The following is a 24372-nucleotide window of genomic DNA, read 5'->3' as shown; positions in this document are numbered from 1 at the left end:
CGTGGCAGGCAGCAGTGGGGACTGGAGCTCTGGCTCCCAGCGCAGCTTGCTGGTGCCAGGGTGGGACCTAAAGAACTAGTCCTCCAAACTCCAGGGTGTACATTCTGAGCCCAGATCTCTACATCTGATCAGCTGCTTCAGATCTGTGGGGCCAGCTATGAGGGAGGCCATGGTTCCAACTCCCCTGGGGCAACGGCAGCAGAGGAGTCACAAGAAAAGACAGTGACCTCCCACAAAGCTACAGAGAGCAATAAAGGGCTGCGATTACTGGGCAAGTGCAGAATCAAGAAGCCACAGCTTCAAAAGCCACAGAAGAAGCTCCTGGTGCCCTGGCTGGCCCCTCTCCCAGCCCCTCCACACCACAGGGACCCTGGCCCTTTCCAGAGGGAGCAGAGTGGCCCCTGTGTGCATAATGGGGTGCATGCGTGCTAATGTCAATCTATCGGGTGGGTGTGAGGGACGAGCCAGGGAACTCGCCCTCCCAGTTTGTTCTGAGGGCAGAGAAGCAGCTGGCAGGCAGCTGGGACTGGGTGAGAAACACTGAAGTTTAAGTGACCTGGGGCAAAGGACAACCTGCCATTTGGTCACTTAAGAGACCACCCAGGAAGGGGATGAGGTCTATTTCAAAAGGGGTAGAGAGAACGTTCACTGGAACTCCTATAAACTGTGAAGGAGGAATTCCTAGGGCTGCTAGCAAACACAAGGCCAGCAGATCCCCAGATCTGGCTCCCAGGCAGGCTCAGCTAAGACAGAGAGGACCCCAAACTTCCCAACTGCCTCCTGCTGATCTTTTTGATTGGAGGGCTAAGCTCTGAAGGAGACCACCCACCAAAGCAGAGCCAATTTGCTAAGGCAGTGAAAAGTGCTTTGCCTTGGGTTATTTGTTTTGATTAGCTCTGGGCTTCATCATCCCTGAAGAGCATTGTGGTTGCTCTTCTCTGGGGTCAGATATTACTATGGGAACTGCTGCCACTGAACTTGGATGCTTAAACACAAGGGGGATGGTCAGATCCCAGACTGGCAGGAGCCAACTGGCAGCACTTAATCGTCAAAGACAAGGTGGGCACGGCTCCCACAATGGACAGCAGAGTCAAAGCAGCAATCAGAACACACTGCCATGGCATTGGCTAGTAGTACCTAGAAGTGGAAGAGATGAGCAACTAAATTCTTACTTGATCTGTATAAACAGAAGAATTCTAGGTCAAGTGAACAAAAGTCTAACTTGAATTACAAAAACAGAGAGTTTTTGAATTACAAAAACAGAGGATAAGCCTTTGCATCTGGCCCCTCCTACAATGAAAAAGAGCCACAACACAAAGAGTTGGCCTCTTTGGATTCTAGAGACAACATATTCCTCATTTGGGTGTGATATTCTGGCCCATTTACTGCATGACCCAAAAAGCTACCAGTTTTTAGTGGGTACAGGAACAAGATGAGGCTCTGCAACAGGTCCAGGCTGCTGTGCAAGCTGCTCTGCGACTTGGGCCATATGATCCAGCAGATCCACTGGTGCTGGAGGTGTCAGTGGCAAAGAGAGATGCTGTTTGGAGCCTTTGACAGCCCCTCATAAGACAGTCACAGCATAGACCCTTAGGATTTTGGAGCAAAGCTCTGCCTTCCTCTGTGGATAACTACTTCCCTTTTGAGAAACAGCTTTTAGCCAACTAATAGGCCTTAGTAGAGACCGAATGCTTAACCATGGGCCACTTAGTCACCATGAGACTTGAGCTGCCCACTGTGAGCTGGGTGTTGTCTGGCCCTCCAAGCCATAAAGTTGGGCATGCAAAGCAGAACTCCATTATCAAATGGAAGTGGTATATATAAGATAAGGCTCGAGGATGCCCTGTGGGAACAGATAAGTCAGTCACATGAGGAAGTGGCTCAAATGCCCATGGCCCCCACTCATGCCACATTACCTTTTCCTTCCCAGCCCACAGCTATGGCCTCTTGTAGAGTTCCTGACAGTCAGTTGACTGAGAAAGAGAAAACTCAAGCCTGGTTTACAGATAGTTCTGCACGATATGCAGTTACCACTGGAAACTGGACAGCTGCAGCCCTACAGCCCCTTTCTGGGATGTCCCTGAAGGACAGTGGTGAGGGGAAATCCTTTCAGTAGGTGGAACACTGAGCAGTGCACCTGGTTGTTCATTTTGCTTGGAAGGAGAACTGACCAGAGGTGCATTTGTATCCTGATTCATTGCCTGTTGCCAATGGTGGATGGTCAGGACTTGGAAGGAACCAGATTGGAAAACTGGTGACAAAGAAGTCTGGGGAAGAGGTATATGGATAGACGTTTCTGAATGGGCAAAAACATGAGGATATTTGTTTCCCATCTGAATGCTCAGTAAACAGTGACTTTAGCAGAGGAAGGCTTTAATAATAAAGTGGACATGATGACCTGTTTTGTGTAGACACCAGTCAGCCTCTTTCCCAGCAACTCCTGTCATTGCCCAATGGGCTCATGAACAAAGTGGTCATGGTGGTAGGGATGGAGGTTATGCATGGGCTCAGCAATACAGACTTCCACTCACCAAGGCTGACCTGGTCACAGCCACTGCTGAGTGTCCAATCTGCCAGCAAGCAGAGACCCACACTCAGTCCCTGATATGGCACCATTCCCCAAGGTGATCAGCCTGCTACTTGGTGGCAGGTTGATGACATTGGACCACTTCCATCATGGAAGGGGCAGTGATTTGTTCTTATTGGAATAGACACATACTCTGGATATGGGTTTGCCTTCCCTGCACGTGATGCTTCTGCCAAAACAACCATCCATGGACTTACAGAATGCCTTATCCACCATCTCGGAATTCCACACCACATTGCCTCTGATAAAGGAACCCACTTCACGGCAAATGAAGCGAGGGAATGGGCACATGCTCACAAGGAATTCTCTGGTCTTACCATGTTCCCCATTATCTACAGGCAGCTGGATTGACAGATGACAGAAAGGCCTTTTGAAGACTCAATTACAGTGCCAACTAGGTGGCAATACCTTGTGGGACCGGGCAGTGTCCTCCAGGAGGCTGTGTATGCTCTGAATCAGCATCCACTCTATGGTGCTGTTTCTTCCATAGCCAGGATTCATGGGTCCAGGAATCAAGGAGTGGAAATGGGAGTGGCACCACTCACTATCACTCCTAGTGACCCACTAGAGAAATTCCTGCTTTTTGTCCCTTCCACCTTAAGCTCTACTGGTCTACAAGTCTTAGTTCCAAAAGAAGGAGTGCTCCCACCAGGAGACACAACAATAATCCCATTGAACTGGAAGTTAAGGCTGCCACCTGGCCACTCTGGGCTTCTTATGCCTCTGAATCAACAGGCAAGTAAGGGGATTACTGTACTGGCTGGGGTGATTGATCCTGACTATCAAGGGGAAACAGGACAGCAACTATACAATGGAGGTAAAGAAGGGTTTTCCTGGAATACAGGAGATCCCCTAGGGCGTCTCTCAGTACTACCATGCCCTGTCATTAAGTCAATGAAAAACTGCAATAACCCAATCCAGGCAGGACTTCCAATGGCCCAGAAACTTCAGGAATTAAGCTTTGGTTCACCCCACCAGGCAAAGAATCATGGCCAGCTGAGGGTAACGGGAACATGGAACACGTAGTGGAAGGAGGTGGTTATAAATACAAGATACGATCACATGAGCAGTTACAGAAATGACGACTTTAATGGTTATGAATATTTCTTCCTTGTTTTGTTATAAGTATGTCTGCATATACACATAAAGAAAATACATTTTTTCTTCCCTAGCTTATCCCCTTATCATGTAACATAAGTTGTATTAACTTTATGTCACAGTATTTAAGTTACTGTTAAACTTGATATCAAGTTTAAGAGTGAACATTACCCACATTGCTCCCTATTCTGGTGAAAGTTAGCACATTTCCAGTTATACACAGGACAACTGAGCATTATTAGGCAAAAAATGGCTGATTGTATTTAGAGATTAAGAATGGCTTAAGGAGATGTGTATGGATGCCAAGTTGACAAGGGGTGGAATGTGATTGTTACTTTTATGTGTCAACTTGGCCAGGTGATGGTGTTCAGTTGTTGGGTCAAGAAGCACTGGCCTGATTGTTGATTCCTTCTATGGCTAAAGACATCTACAATCAACTGAGGAGGTTGCCTTTGGCAATGAGAGAAGTCTCATCCAATCAGCTGAAGTCTTTTAAGGGAAAGGTGATGATTTCAGCAGTCAGAAGAGAGAATTTCCTTCTCTTCTTTAGCCAGCCAGTTTCCCCTGGGAAATTCATTGAAAACCTTCACCGGAGTTTTCAGCTTGTGGCCTGCCCTATGGAATTTGGACTTGCCCTTCCCCACAGTCGCATGAGCCAATTCCTATAAAAAACAAAAAATCTTATAATATTTACATAATATATGCACATATATGCGCGCGAGCGTGTGTGTTTGTGTGTGTGTGTGTGTGTGTGTGTAGTTCCTGTTGGTTCTGTTTCCCAAGAGAACCCTGACTAATAGGGAAAATCTGAATATAATATTGAGCTGATGTTAATTTCTTGGTTTTGATTATTGGAGTATGGTTATGGAAGACATTAATATTTAGGGAAGCTGGGTGAAGGGCATATGGAAAATCTTATACCATCTTTGTAACTCTTTGTAAATCTAACATTATTTCAAACTAAAAGTTAAAAGAAAACAAGGAAAGGGCTTTAAAAAGGATGTGTGTGTATATATGCGTGAGTACACACATGCAGAATTATAACAAGGTAAGGAGGAGTGAGTTTCAAATTCAGTTGGTGTACCCAGGGGAGAGGAATGTGAGTAGTAATTAATTATAGTTTTATCTTTCTGTGGGTGAAGTTTGCAAAATAAAAAACTTTTTAATCTCTTTCCCCTATGGGTTGTCAAATGCATGAGGGGGAGGCCTGGACTCATTCTCCGTAGGCTGAAAGGAGGCTATTCCAGGAAGTGGCCTTCACTGGGAGAGGCAAGGACACACCTGACGTCCTCCGAATGGGCTCCGCCCACGGCTTCTGTGCCACTGGATTCCAAGTCCTCATTAACATTCAGTGACACGCCTCAACTATCTTTTATATACCCAGGTTAGAATTCTGGCCACTAGCTGACCAGAAACATTTTGAGAGACGAGGTAGTGACCATCTGCCAGCTGCTTGAGCAACATCACACTCCAGGCTTTTATAGCAGAAATCCTACCATAACATTCAGCATTTCACTGCAGTAATTTTTAAACTATGCTCCCCAGAGCCAAGAAGCAGCTCCAGAGAGGTGAGTACCCCTACTTCCAAAATACTTCCTCTTCTAGTTGGATTATAAAGATGTGTTTTCCAAAATGTACAGGTAACCTAAAAGTGTGTGTCAAAAGCCGTATTCCCTTAAGAAATAATAGTAACGGGCTCCCCAGGATTTGAACGGCTGCTCCACTCCAGCGAAAGGCAACGCCAGTTAATGTGCTTGTGGCTTTTCAGCACTGGGGCCTCCCAAGGACTATGAGAATACTCTTCTGACAGGATACAAAACCTAATCATGAGCAGTGGATGGAGCACAAGTAGAGTTTGCAAGGACCTGGGTGAGGAAATGTCATGCCCTGCCAGTCCAGATTTGGGGTCTTGGGCAGTGCTGTCAAAGGACTCCATCAAGGAAGTGAAAAGACAACCCACAGAAAAGAGGTGAATAGTTACAAATCATGTATCTGATAAGGGATTAGTATCCAGAATATATAAAGAGCTCTCAAAAGTCAACAACAGAAAGGCAAACAATCCAATTTAAAAATGAGCAAAGGACTTAAGCAGACACTTCTCCAAAGGAGAGATACAGATGGCCAACAAGCACATGAAAAGATGTTCAACATCATTAGTCTTTAGGGAAATGCAAGTTGGAACCACAATGAGAAACCAATTCACGCCCTCTTAGATGGATGTAATAGAAAAGTCAGATACTATCAAGCGTTGTAAAGAATGTGAAGGGAACAGAGCCCTCACACACAGCTGGTGGGAAGGCAAAATGGTTCAGCCACCTTGGTAAACAGCATGGCAATTCCTCAAAAAACTAAACATTTGACCTAGCAATTCCACCACCAGGGATAAAACTGAGAGATTCAAAAACATGCCTTTGGCCCCACAGAACCTGGTACACGAATGCTCACAGTGGCAGTACTCAGAACAGCCCAAAGTGGAAACACCCAAGTGTTTATCAACTGGTGATGGATAAACAAATGTGGTCCACCCATATGATGGAATATTATTGAACCTTAAAGAGGAATGAAGTTCTCATACACGCTACAACTTGGATGAACTTTGGAAAACATTATGGTAAGTTAAAGAAGTCACAAAAGACCATATATTGTATGATTCCATTTACAAGAAATGTCCAAAATAGGTAAATAGAACAGCAGCTGCCTAAGGCTAACGGTGACATGGTGACAGAGGGACTGGGAAATGATAGCTAAAGGGTACCAGGTTCCTTTTTGCAGTGATGAAAATGTTCTAAATTTGATTGTGGTGATGGTGGCACAACTCTGAATATACAATTCAGTATACTCTGAATTGTATGGTTATGTGGGTGTATTGTAGAGTATATGAATTATACCTCAATAAAGCTGTTTTAATACAAAAGTAATAGATGAAATACTGTAAGAATTTTGAAAGAATATAATAAAATGAATTTTGTATATAAAATAAAATATTTCCAGTTAAAAAAATGGTGGAACAAAGACACCTCTGCCCTCTTCTTCCAAAAACTCACTGACTATAAGGAAAGTGCGGTGGCAACTCTGGGGAGATACAGCTGAACTAGGAAACTGGCCTATGGGCCATTACCCAGTGGCAGGGTAGCAGACAAGATCTGACTGCTCACGGTGGCCTTTGTCTCCTGAGGCCGTGTCACAGGGACCATGTCACCCACTTAGGCACAGGAAGGGGCTGCTCCCTCCTGGCTGCCCCCAGCAGGGACCCCTGGTCTGGGAAGAGGATCCTTCCCCTCCACTCGGCATCTACATTCCAAAAATAAACACAGGAAGACGAGGTCATGCAGCACTTACCAAGGTGCAAATGAAATTCTTAAATACAGATTTACCCAAGAAGTCCAGAAACAAATAATGGAACAAAGGATCTGTCCAAGCGCAGGAAATAAATAACACCATCACAGAAATGGTGGCTCCCAAAGGAGGCAAAAGAAGAACAACAAAAGCAGTCCTGAAAATCTGGCTAAAGAAAAGTGAGCAAAATGGAAAAAAAAAAAAAAAAAGGCAAGAAATGGATTGGATAGAATATTATAGATTTAGAAGACAAAGGACACCTAACACCTGCATAATTTAGTGTCCCTGGGAGCAAAAACATGCATAAAACATTTACAATTTTTCAAGATGTAATTTCAGAAAATTTTCCATAAATAAAAGATTTAACTCCACAAATCTACAATCTACAAATTGAAGGAGCACACACATATATAAAAAATTCATACAGATGCATACAATAGAATATTAAGCAGCTGCAAGAAGGAATGAAGTATGAGACACACAACTAGGTGAATGGATCTTGAGGACAGCATTTTGAGTGAAGTACACCAGAAACAAAACGACAAAACATTGTATAGACTAACTATAATGTTTGTAAACTCTTGAGAATTGAATCTTAGAGCACAGCTTATCAGGGGAAGGTTTATTGTAATGGTCCCTAGATTGTAAGCTCTTACAGCAGCCACATCTATTCCTGAGTTGTAATGTTTATCTCTAAATTCTGAGATGCTGAGCTCTTTGTGTATAACCTGGTCAGTCTCTGGAACTCTGGATATCTGTGACACACTTGAAACTCAGAGCAAGAGCTCAGCAGCTATGAATGTCAGTATTACCTCATACAGCAACTGTTAAAAAAAGCTGAAAAATAGCCCAGACTTCAATTAGAAATATGAATGAAGCCGATCTGGTTAGGACTAAGGCAAACCAGACCAATGGGTAAAGGACAATACGGACTGTGTTTTAAAACTTCAACTTCTGTGTGAGACCAAGGGAAGAGATGTTTATTTGGTGTAGGACCCATATTTTCTGCAGCACACTAAATAATTTAACTTGTACGGTCAGTTTATTCAATCACAATTACATGGAACTTTGAATAGGAAGTGAGATCTGGTAGATTTGTACAGGTTAGTGTGAAACAGTGATACATCCCAAGGTAATTTGGGCAGAGAGTAAAAATATATATGCAGGGCCCCCCCAAGGATCTGGGGGAAAATGCAGAAATGCTGGACTTCCCCATCTGGGTTATTACTGATATTCTCACAAACACCGAGGACTACCAATTTAGTAAGCCGAGCCCTCGATCTTGGGGCTTGCCCTCATTAAGCTTGTCACCGCAAAGGAGAGGCTAAGCCTACTTATAATTGTACCTAAGAGTCTCCCCCAGAGAACCTCTTTTGTTGCTCAGATGTGGCCTCTCACCCATGCGGCAAGTGAACTCACTGTCCGCTCTCCCAGGGATGTAAATCTCCCTGGCAATGTGGGACACGATTCCCAGGGATGAGCCTGGACCCAGCATCGTGGAATTGAGAAAGTCTTCTTGACCAAAAAGGAGATGCAAAATGAAACGAAATAAAGTTGCACTGGCTGAGAGATTTCAAACGGAGTCGGGAGGTCACTCTGGTGGACATTCTTACGCACTATATAGATACCGCTTTTTAGTTTCTGGTGTATTGGAATAGCTAGAAGGAAATACCTGAATAGCTAGAAGGAAAAACTGTCAAACTGCAACCCAGTAGCCTTGATTCTTGAAGACGACTGCGTAACTATGTAGCTTGCATGGTTTGACTGTGTGATTGTGAAAACCTTGTGGCTTACACTCCCTTTATCCAGTGTATGGACAGATGAGTGGAAAAATGGGGACAAAAACTAAATGAAAAATAGGGTGGGATGGGGGGATGGAATGCATTGAGTGTTCTTTCATACTTTTATTTTTATTCTTATTTTTATTCTTTTTAGAATAAGGAAGATGTTCAAAAATTGATTGTGGTGATTAATGCACAACTATATGACAGTACTGTGAACAACTGATTGTACACTGTGGATGATTATATGGTATGTGAATATATCTCAGCAAAACTGAATTTTTAAAAAAAGCATACAGAGTTCTGTCTTTGGAGACCTTTTATAACCTTTTTTGATCATTTAAGTACATAGCTTATAAATCACTATCTAAATTCCAATGTCCTTTGAATCACAAAAACATATAGCCGCATATTCAATGACTCTACAAGCAGCTGTAAATAAAACTGCTATCATACCAGTCAATAATTTTCTTCCTGACTTTTTAGCATCTTTAGACTTTGTTTACCCTACACTTGATTGATTTATTATTATATGAGGTGTACATCACACTCCACCTCACTCCCCACTACTGCCAAAATGAAACTGTAGGCACTGTTCTGGTGATGTTTATTAATAAATTTGAAAATATACCAAGTCCACAAAAACCCAGTTCTCTTAGGAAATAGTGTGAATGAAGGTTTCAAACACTATTACATTCTTTTTCCTCAGTATACACAAAGGCCTCTTTATCTCTGTGCTGGTTTGGAGTTATGTACCCCAGAAAAGGCCATGTTCCTTTAATCCATTCCCGTGGGTGCAGACCTATTGTGGGTGGGACCTTCTGATTAGGTTGTTTCAATTGAGAGGTGACCCAGCCCATTCAAGGTGGGTCTTAATCCCCTTGCTGGAGTCCTTTATAAGAGGATAAAAGACATACAGAAGCTAAGAGATGAAAGTGAGAAAAGCACCCAGAGAAGCTGAGAGATGGAGCAGTCTGAAGCTAAAAGCAACAAAACCCAGGAGAGAAGGCCCAGCAGATGCCACCATGTGCCTTCCCATGTGACAGAGGTGTCCTGGATGCCAGCAGCCTGTCTTCAGAGTCCACGTTTTGTCCTGTTGATGCCTTGTGTTGACATTTTCATGGCCTTAGAACTGTAAATTGTAAGTTAATAAATCCCCATTGTAAAAGCCAATCCATTTCTGATATATTGCATTCCGGCAGCTTTAGCAAGCCGAAACAATCTAACATACATCTGCTTTTGGAGTTCTCCCCAAGAGGTTTTATAAAAAGTTGGCAGATCATGAATGTGATCACGATGTTATTTTGCCTTTAACTATAAATACATATTTTTATAGTTGTTGTAGTTTGAACTTTTTGCAAATGTTTCTAAATTTTACCTAGCACTATGGAAATAGATGTTTGGTAGCTGGTCCGCCAACAGCCTGATCACGTCCATTTGTAAGGGATGTGCACTGAGGTATCAAACGCTGGGCCTAGACCTGAAACCTGGAGCCTCTCCATACTCCAGTAAATCCTGCTGAGCAGCCTCCTTATGCAGAGGGAGGACCTTAAATGTGTGCAGGTGGGCTCTGGAGGCAAGCTGATGGATCCAGTTGGTCCTGGAAAGGTTGTTAACTCAGAGTCTCAATCTTCCCATCTCTAAAATAGGCAAAAGGAACCTACCTCTAGACACACTGCATTCGGTGGAAATGCCCTGAAAGATCCCTTTTAATCCATCGATTCCTCTGCCCTCTTTTTTCTTTTGTGCATTTTATTTGTTGAAGAAAGTGGCTGTTTGCCCTTCAGCTTCCCCATTCTGGATTTGGCTGATCACAGCCCCAAAGTGTCATCTGGCATGTCCTTCTGTCCACTGTACCCCATCAACTGGGGCCAGTCTGTAGGGGTTTGAAGCCCAGCTGTGCTGCTCACCCGAGCGACCTCAGGCGAGAGGCTGAACCTCACTATGCCTCAGTTTCCTGTGTTCTAAAATGGGTGACAATGACAGCCCCTGCCTCAGAGGGTGCTGTGAACTCCCCAGGTGCTGGTGTAAGCAGAATGTTTAAAACTGTGCCTGAAGTGCAGTAGGGTCACTATGCCGTTTGTACTTTTGCAGGCAACCAACCCTTTCCCTGGGCTATACAACTACCATGATGACCAAAGGAGAATAAGTAGCCTTCTTAGGAGAAAATCCTAATTGTTGAATTTAATTTTAATGACCTGTATGTTGCCTAGAACTATCTTTGTCAAGTTTGAATTTCCTCCTCACGCTAGTGTTATTTTAAACACACACATACACACACACACACACACAGTCAACAGAAGAGGAAGGACTTGTATTTACTAATAAGCTTAAATTCACATACGCTCCCTGCCCACTGCTGGAAACTTCCGATGCAAATCCTAGACATCCTATCTCCCCCTGCCAGCCGAGTTGCCTTAGAAGGTGGTCTTGACTGGATGAGAACACACATCCCTCCTCCACCCCTTCTGGCTCCTTGTTTCCTTTTTTTAATTAGGCTAATGTATTAACTGCAAAGCCCAAACCAATGGATAACATCACAGAGATGCATCAGTGAGACTCTTGGGCACAGAAAGGAAAATACAATCGACACAAATACCACACCATACATCACTCTAAAGGCACCTGAGCGGGAAGAGCTCTAACTCTGGAGTTCCACGCCAATAGGCAAGGCCTAACTCTGCTCTTGACAGAATCCCACCTGTGGAGGTCTCCAATTTCTTTTCTCTCCCATGAAAGGGTTTTTAAAATGAGAGTCTTGGTTTAACAGAAGGGTCTATTCAGACAGTTGCCCTGCAGGAGAAGGAAAGAAAGAACTTTCCCAACACTCAGGGCAGCAAAACAAAGACTTCACCAAGAGAACTGGCGCAGGAAGAAAAGCCAGAGGTGCTCTTGGGCCACATGAAAAGCACTGTGCTGTGGCGCTTACATTTAAGGCTTATGGGAGGACAAGCCCCTTGGTGCCAGCTCTGGAAGCCCCTAGGCAAACCTTTCCCAAGCACATTCCATTCTCAAGGCTTTGAATGGATTTTTGCCAAAAGAACAAATAACTGCCTATTCTAATTATTAAGCTAAACTGACCTGTCTTCCCTTAGAAAACAGAGTTCACCTTCCACCATCACGAGGGGAGATGTTCTGGTACCTTCACTTTGCAGTCTCGGGCCACTGGTCACCCCTGGACAGCTGACCCCACAGCAGCTGGCCAGAGTGGGGCCCTGGCACCTGTATCCACAACGTCCAACACTTCTCAGGTACTTTATTTATTTCACAGGACACTTGCCATCATGAGCCCCAGCTCTCTCTACCCTCGACTGCTCCCCACGGGCATGAAGGGCCCAGAAGCTCACCTTTGCAAGGGATGGTCAGCCAAGGACCCAGCAGTGGTACAGAACACTCGGCTTCTTACAGCCCCTTTCAGCAGCTTGGAACTCACCGCCTGGTCCAGGTGTGGACTCCAACCCGCCCAGAATGGACCTGCTACTCTAACAGTGCCTTAGCTTGCCAGAGCTGCCCCAACAAATACCACACAACGGTGGTGTTACCAGGACTGCCCAATCTGACATCAGAACACACTTTCACCAAGTTCTCTGCCTCTTTGTAACAAGGGTCGCCTTCCTTCCAGTTTCCAGTAACACACTCATCCTTTCCTTCTAAGGCCTCACTGCAAGGAAGTAACTTTAGTGCCCGTATTTCTACCAAGAGTCTCTTCAAAGCAATCTAGGCTTTTTCTATCAAGTCTCTTGTCCTGGTTTGCTAATGCTGCCATTAAGCAAAACACCAAAAATGGATTGGCTTTTATAAAGGGGGAGTATTTGGCTACAAAGCTACAGTCTTAAGGCCATAAAGTGTCCAAGGTAATGAATGCATCGACAATTGGGTACCTTCACTGAAGGATGGTCACTGGTGTCCAGAAAACCTCTGTTAGCTGGGAAGGCACATGGCTGGCATCTGCTTGCTCCCAGGTTGCGTTTCAAAATGGCATTCTCCAAAATGTCTGCATCAGCTTCCAATGGCCATCTTCAAAATGTCTGTCTCAGCTACAGCAGCGAGATCCTTCTGTCTTGAGCTCTTATATAAGGTTCTAGCAAACTAACCAAGGTCCACGCTGAATGGGCGGGGCCACACCTCCATGGAAATTAATCAGAGTTATCACAGTTGGGTGGGTCACATCTCCATGGAAACAACCTAATCCAAAGGTTTCAACCTAATCAACACTAATATGTCTGCCCTCACAAGACTACATCAAAGAACATGGAGTTTTGGAGGACATGATACATCCAAACCGGCACACCCCTCAAAATCTTTCTCCCACCTCTACCCATTACCCAATTCCAAAGCCACATCCACATTTTTAGGTATTTGTAACAGCAGCCCCCCATTTTCTGGTACCAAAAACTGTCTTAGTTTGTCTGAGCTGCTATCACACATACCATAAACTGGTTTTGGCTTAAACGATGGGAATTTATTGGCTCATGGTTTTGGGCCTAGGAGAAGTCCAATATTTAGATATCGGCAAGGCTTGCTGTGGAGGGTCTGGGCTCCCCTCCATTTGGAGAATAAGTTGCTGCACATAGCCATCTAGGTGACCGGGACAGAAGCTGAAGGTCAAGAGACCTCCTCCCAGAAGAAAGAACGTACAGATGGTGTTGTAAACCACTTATTTTGTAAAGTATTAAAACTCCCCTCTCCTGACGTATATGTTGACAACAAATCTCCAGACCCCTGTGTCATTAGACCCTGCTGAAACTCTTGTTTTCATACCCTATGGAATGTCTTTGTCCTAACCCTTATTAACTGCCCCCTGAAATCCCGCCTTTGCAGAGCACTACTTCCATTCTCTGGACGGCCACCACTGGAGATGCACCTGTTTGTAAGTCCTAATAAAACTCAGGTCTGACTCTGTGCCTGGCGTGTTCTTTGGTCTTGCGGCTTCCCTGACCTGAGCCCTCAAAGAGCTGGGCTGGAACACTTGGTTCCTCCTTTCAAAGTCTGCAGCGTTCTGGTGCTGGCTGCAGGCAATCCCTGAGGCTCCTTGGCTTGCATCTCTGGTCTCAACACATGGCCACGTCCTCTCCTTTTCTCTTCCTGACTTCCTGCTTCTTCCAGTGGCCTTTCTCCTTAAAAGTCCTCCAGAAATCCAGACCAAGACCCAACCTCATTTAGTTCACCACACCTTGATTAAAAATAGCATCTTCAAGAGATCATATTTACAGTGGGTTCACACAGCCATTGGACATGGATCAAGATGAAAACATGTCCAAATTGGGGTACATGATTCAACCTGCCACAAGCTTACGTTAGCTCAGTGTGCTGGTTTGAATCTATCATGTCCCTTACAAAAGCCATGTTCCTTAATGCAATCTTGTGGGGGCAGACTTATTTAGTCTTTTGATTTGGGTGTATCTTCTGATTATGTTGTTTCCATGGATATGTGACTCATGATTAGATCCCTTCCATGGAGGTGTGACCCTGCCTATTCTGGGTGGGTCTTAATTAGATCACTGGAGTCCTTTAAGAGCGCTCACAGAGAGAAGGAGCTGAAAGAAGCTGACAGAGACATTTGGTGAGAAGCTGAGATATGTAATGCAGAGTTTGCCACTAGGAGAAGCTAAGAGCAACATAGACCCAAATGCTTGGAAATGCTTGGAGATGCAGACAGAAAGACGTTTGGAGATGCTAAGCTAAGAGATGAACCCCAGAGTTTGGCCCAGAGAAGTTAAGAGAGGATCTCCAATCACTTAGATGCAGAGGAGCTGAGAAAGCCAAGAGAAAGAAGCCCAGAGACATTCTGGAAAGCTGGTCACGTCTTTCCAGCTGACGGAGGTGTTCTGGATGCCGTCGGCCTTTCTTCAGTGAAGGTATCCTCATGCTGATGCCTTAGTTTGGACACTCTTACGGCTGAATATTTGTAACGTAATAAATCCCCTTTATAAACACTGATCCAGTTCTGGTATTTTGCAAAACAGGAGCTTTAACAAACCGGGACACTCAGTAATGGTGTAAGTGAAGGAGAACGGTGGCTCTATGGTTGAGATAAGCAGTCTCCTGGCTCGGCTTCTACACCCCTTGGTCTTTACACACAAAGGAACACAAGGTTGAAGGCTCTTGCAAACCAGGAAAGCAGGTTCATTTTACACCAGTTAAAGCCAGGAAAGAACCTAAAATGACAGGGAGACGCCGTGCCCAGGAGACACAGCCGCAGCCCTCTGTCCATTTAGATCCCATCCAAGATGCCGTGTCCTGCTGATGAGCCAGCCGCCATCTGGTGGGGATGTGGACAGAGACTACTCCCAGGGCCGACTGCCCCCTCCCCACCTCCCAGGCACAGTGGACGGGGACCCAGGGTCCCTGACTGCTGACCCGCCGCGAAGGCCAGTGAGCACAGCACTCCCCCGGCCCGGCCTGGGTGGGCCTCTCCTCGGGCTGCACCTCGGCTTCCACAAGGGAAGGCCACCTTGACCACAGTCCAGGGACTCAGCTTCCAGACACTGCCCAGCGAGGGGGGAATGTGGCAGGAGGGGGAGCAGCCCCCAATGTGCTTAACAGTTGGGGTGCCCCCCCCATTCACCGACGGGTCACAGCTCCCACTGCACTGCCTCCGGGGGTGTTTGGGGACGGTCACTCCCAGGACAGCTTCACAGAGCAACACTGTATTTGCATAAGGATGCTAAATATTACATATTATCACCACATCTCTTAAGCTGCCAACCATGACGTCACACAGGCACTCTCTTTTAGGATTAAGGGTCAAAAAAATGTGGCAGATATTTTCTCAACACAGATCAAAACAAGGGCTTTTTTCACATTGGTACCAGTACCTCGGATTTCTGCTCAAAGTCGATCTTGAAAATGTAAAATGTAATACAATGATAGACTTTTAGAACTTACAGGTATCTTGGAGCTCATTTAGTCCTTGCAGGAAACCTTTTACTTTGCACCCCGTGACATGACCTTTTTGCAGTCCCCTGTCCTCTGCCTTCCATGCTGCTAAGCTCTATAAAATGTCTCCTCACTCCCATCCCAGAGCCAGACAATAAAGGAAAAGTCTCCTTATCACTGACAGATAAGCCAGTGCCTAATCAGTTCATACAAAGTAATCTACTGTGTCAAACTACATTTATAACTAGTGTGGTACTAAGTGGCATCAAACAGAGCCGCTTTCATCTTTCACTTTGAGCCATATTTTAATGTCACCAGAAACCACCTAGCTACACTTGAAACTGGGTGCAATTCTGACTCCAGAAGACTCAGCTGAAGGAAGTCTTAACCAAACTTTTCTGTTCTCCCTTATTCTGCTAAATTTCTGTGTTCATTTTTCTTTTCTTCACTGAATCCCAAGATCCCAATTCTGTATCAGGTTAGGAAAAAAGCCAGCTCTTATCTCCTGTTATTTGTTCCCTTCTTGTCTTAGAATGTGGTGGATTTCTAGATGGTTCAAAGCCTGGCTCTATTTAATGGAAAAAAAAAATTAGGTATAATCTAAAGAGACTTACAAAGTTCTTTCAGTTTTATTATTTGGAATTCTTATCATTGTGTTTTGCATTTTATTTGTATTTATTATTAGTGGGACAACTGGCAAAGATCTGTAGCACTATATGAACGTAAACTTCCTTGTTCTGATCACGGCACAGCAGCTGTGTAAGAGACTTTTTAGGACATGCACTCTGAAGTTTTTCAGGGTAAAAGATCGTCATGTCTGCAAGTTACTCTCAAATGGTTCAGAAAAAAAAAATATTTATTTTGAGAATATGACATAAAATGAGTTAAAATGTTTAACATTTGGGGAATCCAGGTGAAAGGTATATGGAAATTCTTTGTATTATTCTTGCAACTTTGTGACTTTTATTGTGATAAAGTATATGCAACACAAAATTTCCTGTTTTAACCACTTATATGCATACAATTTGGCATCTCCCAAGTCTGAAATTATGTAAAATAAAGTTTAGAATGTCAGTTAGAAACGGGGGGGGGGGGGGGGGGGCCTGCAGAAGTGCAATGGGTTGCACTCGTTCATCACTATGCAAAGCCTCCCTGCGCCCCCCCACCCCCAACGCCAGCACCGTGGAGGCCAGAACTGACTTCCCTGAAAGGTACAGCACCCCAGGCTGGGATTCTTGATTTGATAAAATAGTGGAGGAACCCCGCCATCTACCTGGGTAGCTGTCAGGGTAATCAGCACCACCAAACATCTGCCCACCATCAGCCTCCAGCCAGAGAGAGTAACTTCAGAGATCTCTGGTTTAGGGAAGCCCACCCACAGGATACAGGTCAGCTCACGTGAACATGAGGACATGTGATAACGACTGAGAATGTGACACAGATGCCAAGGGCTGGCTCCACCGCAAATGAATTCAAGCAAAATCTCAGAGGAAGGAGTCACGGGGCAGCCAGAGTTACAAACCACTGCTCTAGAGAATCTTCTTTAACTCCTCGGCCCAGCAAGCCCCAAGAGTATAACTGAATGCATTACTATCTTATTAGAAGTAAGTACAGCTGCTTTTACTGAATTTGCCAGTGAGACTGTGTCATAAGCTTATGGGAAAGAACCAGAGTAAACTGTTCCATCTGTAGAAGGGACGCCTGGGGATAGCTGTCTGCCACATCATATGTCTGCCTTACAAAGACCCAGCCAGGTTATCTCGAATCTATCCATTCTACAAGTTATCAGAGAGAATCTGTGGCTCCCATAACTGGGCACATGTGCCACTGGCTTTGTTCTGGGTCTGCAGTTTGTACGTCCTGACTTTACACTTGAATTTAACCTGTTTTCCTACCCTTACTGTCTCAACCCAACTTTCTCTTTAAGCACTTCTATTAGTTTTAACCTTTTGCATCATATCTTGTTTAAGCATCCTCAAATTCATCTTGGATGAAGACAGAATGTCAATATAAAATGTCAAATAATTTATAAGCAAATAAATGCAAAACTTCAGAACAGTGAGGGACTTCAGAAATGAATTACCTAGCTCAGCTACCCTCATTCTTTTACATTTTTTATTGTGAAACTTAACATATATACATAAAAGTAATAACTTTCAAAGAACAATTTAACAAGTATTATACAGCAAATTTCAGAGTGTTACAGGTTACAGTTCCACCATTTCAGTTATTTCCTTCTAGCTATTCTAAGAACTAGAAACTAAAAAAGAAAAAAAAAAAAAAAATCATATAAAGATTCAGTATTCATAATCCTATCTTGTCTGTTGCTACCTCTCTCTCTCATTTGATCACTGTCTCCATCTTCAGGGATGTCTAGGCAGTGACCACCCTAACCTGTTCATATTGAAAAGGGGTGTCCACATTATGGGGAAGGGGGATGAGCTGGCTGATATTCTTGAAGAGATTGCTGCCTCTGGGTTTTGGGACTTATCTGGCATAGGAAAACTGTCCCCTCATTTTGTTTTAAAGATGAAAAGACAGAGGCCAAGGAAGATTACGACATCCACCCAAACCCACAGTCACACACACTCAACAGCAAAGCCAGGGCTGTCCGGTTCTTTTCGGTTCCTATGTTTAGAGCAGAGTTCCCAGGTTCTGAAGTTTCATCCTGAACTTCACTCCTGACCTTGCCATCACCTCCAAGAATCCGTGAAACATCTTCAGAACTAAGTGCTGCAATTGTCAAGCAAACCTCTCAATTTCAGCCAGATTGTTTGACTTGATGATTTGCCAGGCAGTTTGCTTGAAAAATCTTCCTTTGAACACACTGAGATTTTACTGGTTCTGTTATTACCAAAAATAAGCACTAAAAGAGTTATGAAATAGTAGGTACAGCACAATACCATTTTGTGTAAAAAACAAACAAACAAACTTCTATCAGTATAGGAAAAAAGATCTGCAACACCAAGAGTTTATAGCATTTGTAGTGTTATTATTAGGTGATGAGGCTACTGAAAATTTTTCCTTTTGTCTAATCTTAATTTCCCAAATTTCCTTCAATAATAAAGAGTTGTATAACTTTTTAAAAGACTGAAATAATAAATTAAAGCACTGAAATTTATTGAGTACAGACGGTCATGAAAGCAGCCTGAACAAAGTGGCACAAGCCCCTGAGACCAGTTCTAGGGCTGGTTGTGAGCCCACCTCCCCCTGCAGACTTTGCGGCTCCCGGGGCTTGCATCTGATCCACTAGATAAAAGGAGATGATGAGCTTATTTTCAACATCAATTAGCCAGACTGAAGCTCACAGGTTCCAATTTTCCATTTTTCAAATGGCCTGCTTTCCTATCCAGAATAGGCAAATGACCTTCCATTTACAGGCCATGCAGTTTTTTTAAGAGAGAAAGGTTTCTTCCCACAGCTACCAGATCAAAAGAGCTGTTCTTGAAAGGTTATTTTCTTAATTCCTGGGCCTAGGACTGGCCTTTTCTGGCTCTAAGTACATATAAACAGAACAGGAGCTGTGTCCCAGCCCCCACAAGGAAATGTCCTTCAACATGTCGTATGGCAGTACCCTTGTCTGTCTGCTGCACTGACAATAAAAACGATGCAGCGAATCGGAGCATTAGCGGGAACACTGGGGATGACTCTGGGCCAGGCCACTGCCTCTCAGCCAGCTTCCCTGCAAAGCCGCCCCAAGCCCTTGTTGTAATAACCTGTTTCGGCCATTTGGTGCCACTTCTCCCTCCACTGTTTTGCATACTAAATGCAAAGAAGCTCGCTTAATATTCCAACAAAGCTGTCCTTTCCACATCTCTATTTTAAAAATAACCGTGCCCCAGACTGAGTTTGAAAAAGCAATCGATCTCATTCTTAGCAATTCTTAAATATATTTTAATGTATTACAAAAACTCTCTGTAACACCATCAATGAAGCAAAGGCTCAGAGCCCAGTCGGATGCTGCAAACCAAGTCTTTGCGAACTGGCCTCAGGACTGAGGGTGCCCTTCCCTCACAGGTTTTTGCTCTGCCTTAGTAGAGAGGAAAGGACAAAATGTTCCATGGTGGAGAGCTAAACTCTTGGCAGCAGGGGGCTGTCCAAGACTATATTTCCATCAAACTGAAAATTACCAATGAGAGTGTGACAGCAGACTTCCTGACTCAGAAAGCTGTTTATGAGTGAAAACATTACAGATGTTTATGAATGAAACCGGAAAAGATGCAAAGTTGTATGTGCAATATCAACTTTTTTTAACATGCATATATATTTAGGAAAGGAAAAACATGGAAGATCACCTATATTTTAACATTATTAAGAATAATGGGGAGAAGCTTATTATAGAGCCACAGTTGTCAAAACAGCATTGTACTGGCACAAAGATAGACATATAGATCAATGGAATCGAATTGAGAATTCAGAGATAGACCCCCAGATCTATGGACGACTGATCTTTGATAAGGCTCCCAAAGTCACTGAACTGAGTCATAACGGTCTTTTCAACAAATGGGACTGGGAGAGTTGGATATCCATATCCAAAAGAATTAAAGACGACCCCTACATGACACCCTACACAAAAATTAACTCAAAATGGATGAAAGATCTCAATATAAAAGAAAGTACCATAAAACTCCTAGAAGATAATGTAGGAAAACATCTTCAAGACCTTATATTAGGCAGCCACTTCCTAGACTTTAAACCCAAAGCACAAGCAACAAAAGAAAAAATAGATAAATGGGAACTCCTCAAGCTTAGAAGTTTCTGCACCTCAAAGGAATTTCTCAAAAAGGTAAAGAGGCAGCCAACTCAATGGGAAAAAATTTTTGGAAACCATGTATCTGACAAAAGACTGATATCTTGCTTATATAAAGAAATCCTACAACTCAATGACAACAGTACAGACAGCCCAATTATAAAATGGGCAAAAGACATGAAAAGACAGTTCTCTGAAGAGGAAATACAAATGGCCAAGAAACACATGAAAAAATGTTCAGCTTCACTAGCTAGTAGAGAGATGCAAATTAAGACCACAATGAGATACTATCTAACACCGATTAGAATGGCTGCCATTAAACAAACAGGAAACTACAAATGCTGGAGGGGATGTGGAGAAATTAGAACTCTTATTCATTGTTGGTGGGAGTGTATAATGGTTCAGCCACGCTGGAAGTCAGTCTGGCAGTTCCTTAGAAAACTAGATGTAGAGTTACCATTCGATCCAGTGATTGCACTTCTCAGTATATACCCGGAAGATCGGAAAGCAGTGACACGAACAGATATCTGCACGCCAATGTTCACAGCAGCATTATTCACAATTGCCAAGAGATGGAAACAACCGAAATGTCCTTCAACAGATGAGTGGATAAATAAAATGTGGTATATACACACGATGGAATACTACGCGGCAGTAAGAAGGAACGATCTGGTGAAACATATGACGACATGGATGAACCTTGAAGACATAATGCTGAGCGAAATAAGCCAGGCACAAAAAGAGAAATATTATATGGTACCACTAATGTGAACTTTGAAAAATGTAAAACAAATGGTTTATAATGTAGAATGTAGGGGAACTAGCAGTAGAGAGCAATTAAGGAAGGGGGAACAATAATCCAAGAAGAACAGATAAGCTATTTAACGTTCTGGGGATGCCCAGAAATGACTATGGTCTGTTAATTTCTGATGGATATAGTAGGAACAAGTTCACTGAAATGTTGCTATATTATGTAACTTTCTTGGGGTAAAGTAGGAACATGTTGGAAGTTAAGCAGTTATCTTAGGTTAGTTGTCTTTTTCTTACTCCCTTGTTATGGTCTCTTTGAAATGTTCTTTCATTGTATGTTTGTTTTCTTTTTAACTTTTTTTTTCATACAGTTGATTTAAAAAAGAAGGGAAAGTTAAAAAAAAAAAAAAAAAGATGTAGTGCCCCCTTGAGGAGCCTGTGGAGAATGCAGGGGTATTCGCCTACCCCACCTCCATGGTTGCTAACATGACCACAGACATAGGGGACTGGTGGTTTGATGGGCTGAGCCCTCTAACATAAGTTTTACCCTTGGGAAGACGGTTGCTGCAAAGGAGAGGCTAGGCCTCCCTGTAATTGTGCCTAAGAGCCTCCTCCTGAATGCCTCTTTGTTGCTCAGATGTGGCCCTCTCTCTCTACCTAAGCCAACTTGAAAGGTGAAATCACTGCCCTCCCCCCTACGTGGGATCAGACACCCAGGGGAGTGAATCTCCCTGGCAATGTGGAATATGACTCCCGGGGCGGAATGGAGACCTGGCATCGTGGGACGGAGAACATCTTGACCAAAAGGGGGAAGTGAAAGGAAATTAAATAAGCTTCAGTGGCAGAGAGATTCCAAAAGGAGCCGAGAGGTCACTCTGGTGGGCACTCTTACGCACAATTTAGACAACGCTTTTTAGGTTCTAAAGAATTGGGGTAGCTGGTGGTGGATACCTGAAACTATCAAACTACAACCCAGAACCCATGAATCTCGAAGACAATTGTATAAAAATGTAGCTTATGAGGGGTGACAATGGGATTGGGAAAGCCATAAGGACCACACTCCACTTTGTCTAGTTTATGGATGGATGAGTAGAAAAATAGGGGAAGAAAAACAAACAAACAGACAAAGGTACCCAGTGTTCTTTTTCACTTCAATTGCTCTTTTTCACTTTAATTATCATTCTTGTTATTTTTGTGTGTGTGCTAATGAAGGTGTCACGGATTGATTTAGGTGATGAATGTACAACTATGTAATGATCTGTGAACAATCAAATGTATGATTTGTTTTGTATGACTGTGTGGTATGCAAATATATATCAATAAAATGAAGATATAAAAAAAAGAATAATGGGGATCATCAGTGACTTTAATGCATTGTATGCTTTTGCCACAAATTTTTGCAAATTTTTTTTTTAAAGTAAAATTGCTTAACCTCTGTGAACTTTAACCCCAATCAAGTTCTTTCAAGAAAGGAAGGTGTGGGCACCTCAAAGACAAAGCCTTTTCTGAGGGCTCCTTCCCCTAGCTCAGACCCATCCTGCTTTAGCAGATACATTAAATACTTTTTTTCCAATCCAGTCTAGCCTAAAACAGCCTCCAATTCCCTGCAATCACTAAGCTCACCCCCTTTCCACACGTCAGCCTGCCCAGGCCCGGGTCCAGCCCCCTCTCTCCCACAGGCTGTTGCAGAAAAACAAAAGGAAGGAGAAGGAAGCACTAACCCCGCAGCCATCACGGAAGCGCACAGCCAGGAGCAGCCTGGAAAGCCTGCCAAAATTCCGGGGCTCGGGAAATGCGGGGCACACGGACCCCTGCCAGGCTCGGGCTCCCCGCGGAAGGGTCCTGCGGGCTCGGTCCGGGGAGCAGGAGGCCGGTGCGGCGTCACCAGGCTCGAATGCACGGATCCAGGGCACGAGCCCGCCCCGGTCCCCTACGCCCACCTTCGCCCGCGTGCCCGGGCGGGAGGGTCCGGCCAGGCCTGTACTAGCGGCCGACGCGCGGGGTTCGTTGGAAGATACCTGAGAGGGCTGCGTTAAGGGGATGCATTAGAGGGGTGCATTTGGGGGGTGCATTTTGGGGAGTGGTCCCGCGGGTGCGTCTGGCGGATGCTTTAGGTGAATGTGTTTGGAGGATGCGTTTGGGGAGTCCGGGGGAGCCCCACCCCAGTGCAGTTATCCTCGGCGACATTCACCGACAGGCGGGGGGAGCCGACAGGGTCTCCACGTCCCAGGTTCAGCTTCCGTATACACGCGCTGCACGCGCTTCTTCTGGGGGTTACGGGGGTGCCTCGCTTCCCAGGGGCCTGAGACTCACCGGACAGAAAGGGGGGCCACGGACACCGCGGGAAGAGCGCGACAGGCCTGCAGTCTGCGCCCCGCCCCCACATCTGTCGGTGCCACGGGTGTAAGGCGCGACCCCTCAGGAAAGCCCAGCGGGTAGGGGACAAACGGGGGCGAGCCTGGCCACCTGGCGAGCAGCCGACCCTGCGGGAGCAGCTGGTGACCCCGCGGGACGAGCAGGCGACGCTGCGGGGCAGGCAGGAACGCGCGGGGCTCGCGGCGCTCACCTTGGGGTCGCGCTCGTAGTAGTGCTGCTGCGTGCGGATCCAGCGGCCCACCAGGTGGTCCCGCACGGTGTGCGCCAGCGCGAAGAAGTAGTCGCGGGGCGTGGCCACGTTGCGGTCCTTGACCAGCGTGAAGTGCAGGTGCCGGTTGAAGCTCTTGCGGATCTCGGCCACGTCGCCGAGGCCCGCCAGACCGCGCACGCTGATCTGCTTCCGCTTCTCGCTGTCCGTCAGCGGCTTCGCCATCGCGGGGGCCGGCGAGGAGGAGCGGGAGGAGGCGGACGAGGAGCGCGCCGACCGAGGACAGCGGGAGGATGCTGCGGCCGCTCTGGCGTCCGGGACTGCGGCGGACACGGGCCGCGCCTGCGCGCTGGCCGGGGGCGGGGAAGAGGCGGGGCCTGGACGAGGGGTGCCTAGGCAGGGAGGGCGGGGCCGCGGGCGAGGGGCGGGGCCGCGGGCGAGGGGGCGGGGCGGGCGCGGGCGAGGGGCGGGGCCTGTCGTAGAACCTCCTGCTCCGAGCCGCTGGGGTGCACCGTGTGCGCCAGGCTCCGGCTGCTGGGCCTGGATCTACTTTAGCCCCGGGAAGCTGGCAGTGGTGTCCCGTTTCTGAGGAGGAAGCTGTGGTCAC

At 45.3% G+C, this 24372-nt stretch overlaps 1 protein-coding gene across 2 annotated transcripts in view; it reads right to left on the bottom strand.

The window, feature by feature from the left end:
* PYGB (glycogen phosphorylase B) overlaps nt 1-24106 on the bottom strand; it is a 75263-nt gene extending 51157 nt beyond the window's left edge. The window contains exon 1 of one of the 2 annotated variants that reach the window (XM_037812343.1): nt 23748-24106. In XM_037812343.1, the coding sequence (XP_037668271.1) occupies nt 23748-23990 (243 nt within the window). In that variant the 5' untranslated portion in view covers nt 23991-24106. The remainder of the gene's footprint in view (nt 1-23747) is intronic. The other variant, XM_037812342.1, reaches the window with a different exon arrangement.
* Between the last annotated feature and the right edge of the window lie 266 nt (nt 24107-24372).

The sequence above is a fragment of the Choloepus didactylus genome, chromosome 19 (genome assembly GCF_015220235.1).
Source record: "Choloepus didactylus isolate mChoDid1 chromosome 19, mChoDid1.pri, whole genome shotgun sequence".
Taxonomy (NCBI): domain Eukaryota; kingdom Metazoa; phylum Chordata; class Mammalia; order Pilosa; family Megalonychidae; genus Choloepus; species Choloepus didactylus.
Note: the sequence above shows the minus strand (reverse complement) of the source record. Positions and strands in the feature narration are given on the sequence as shown.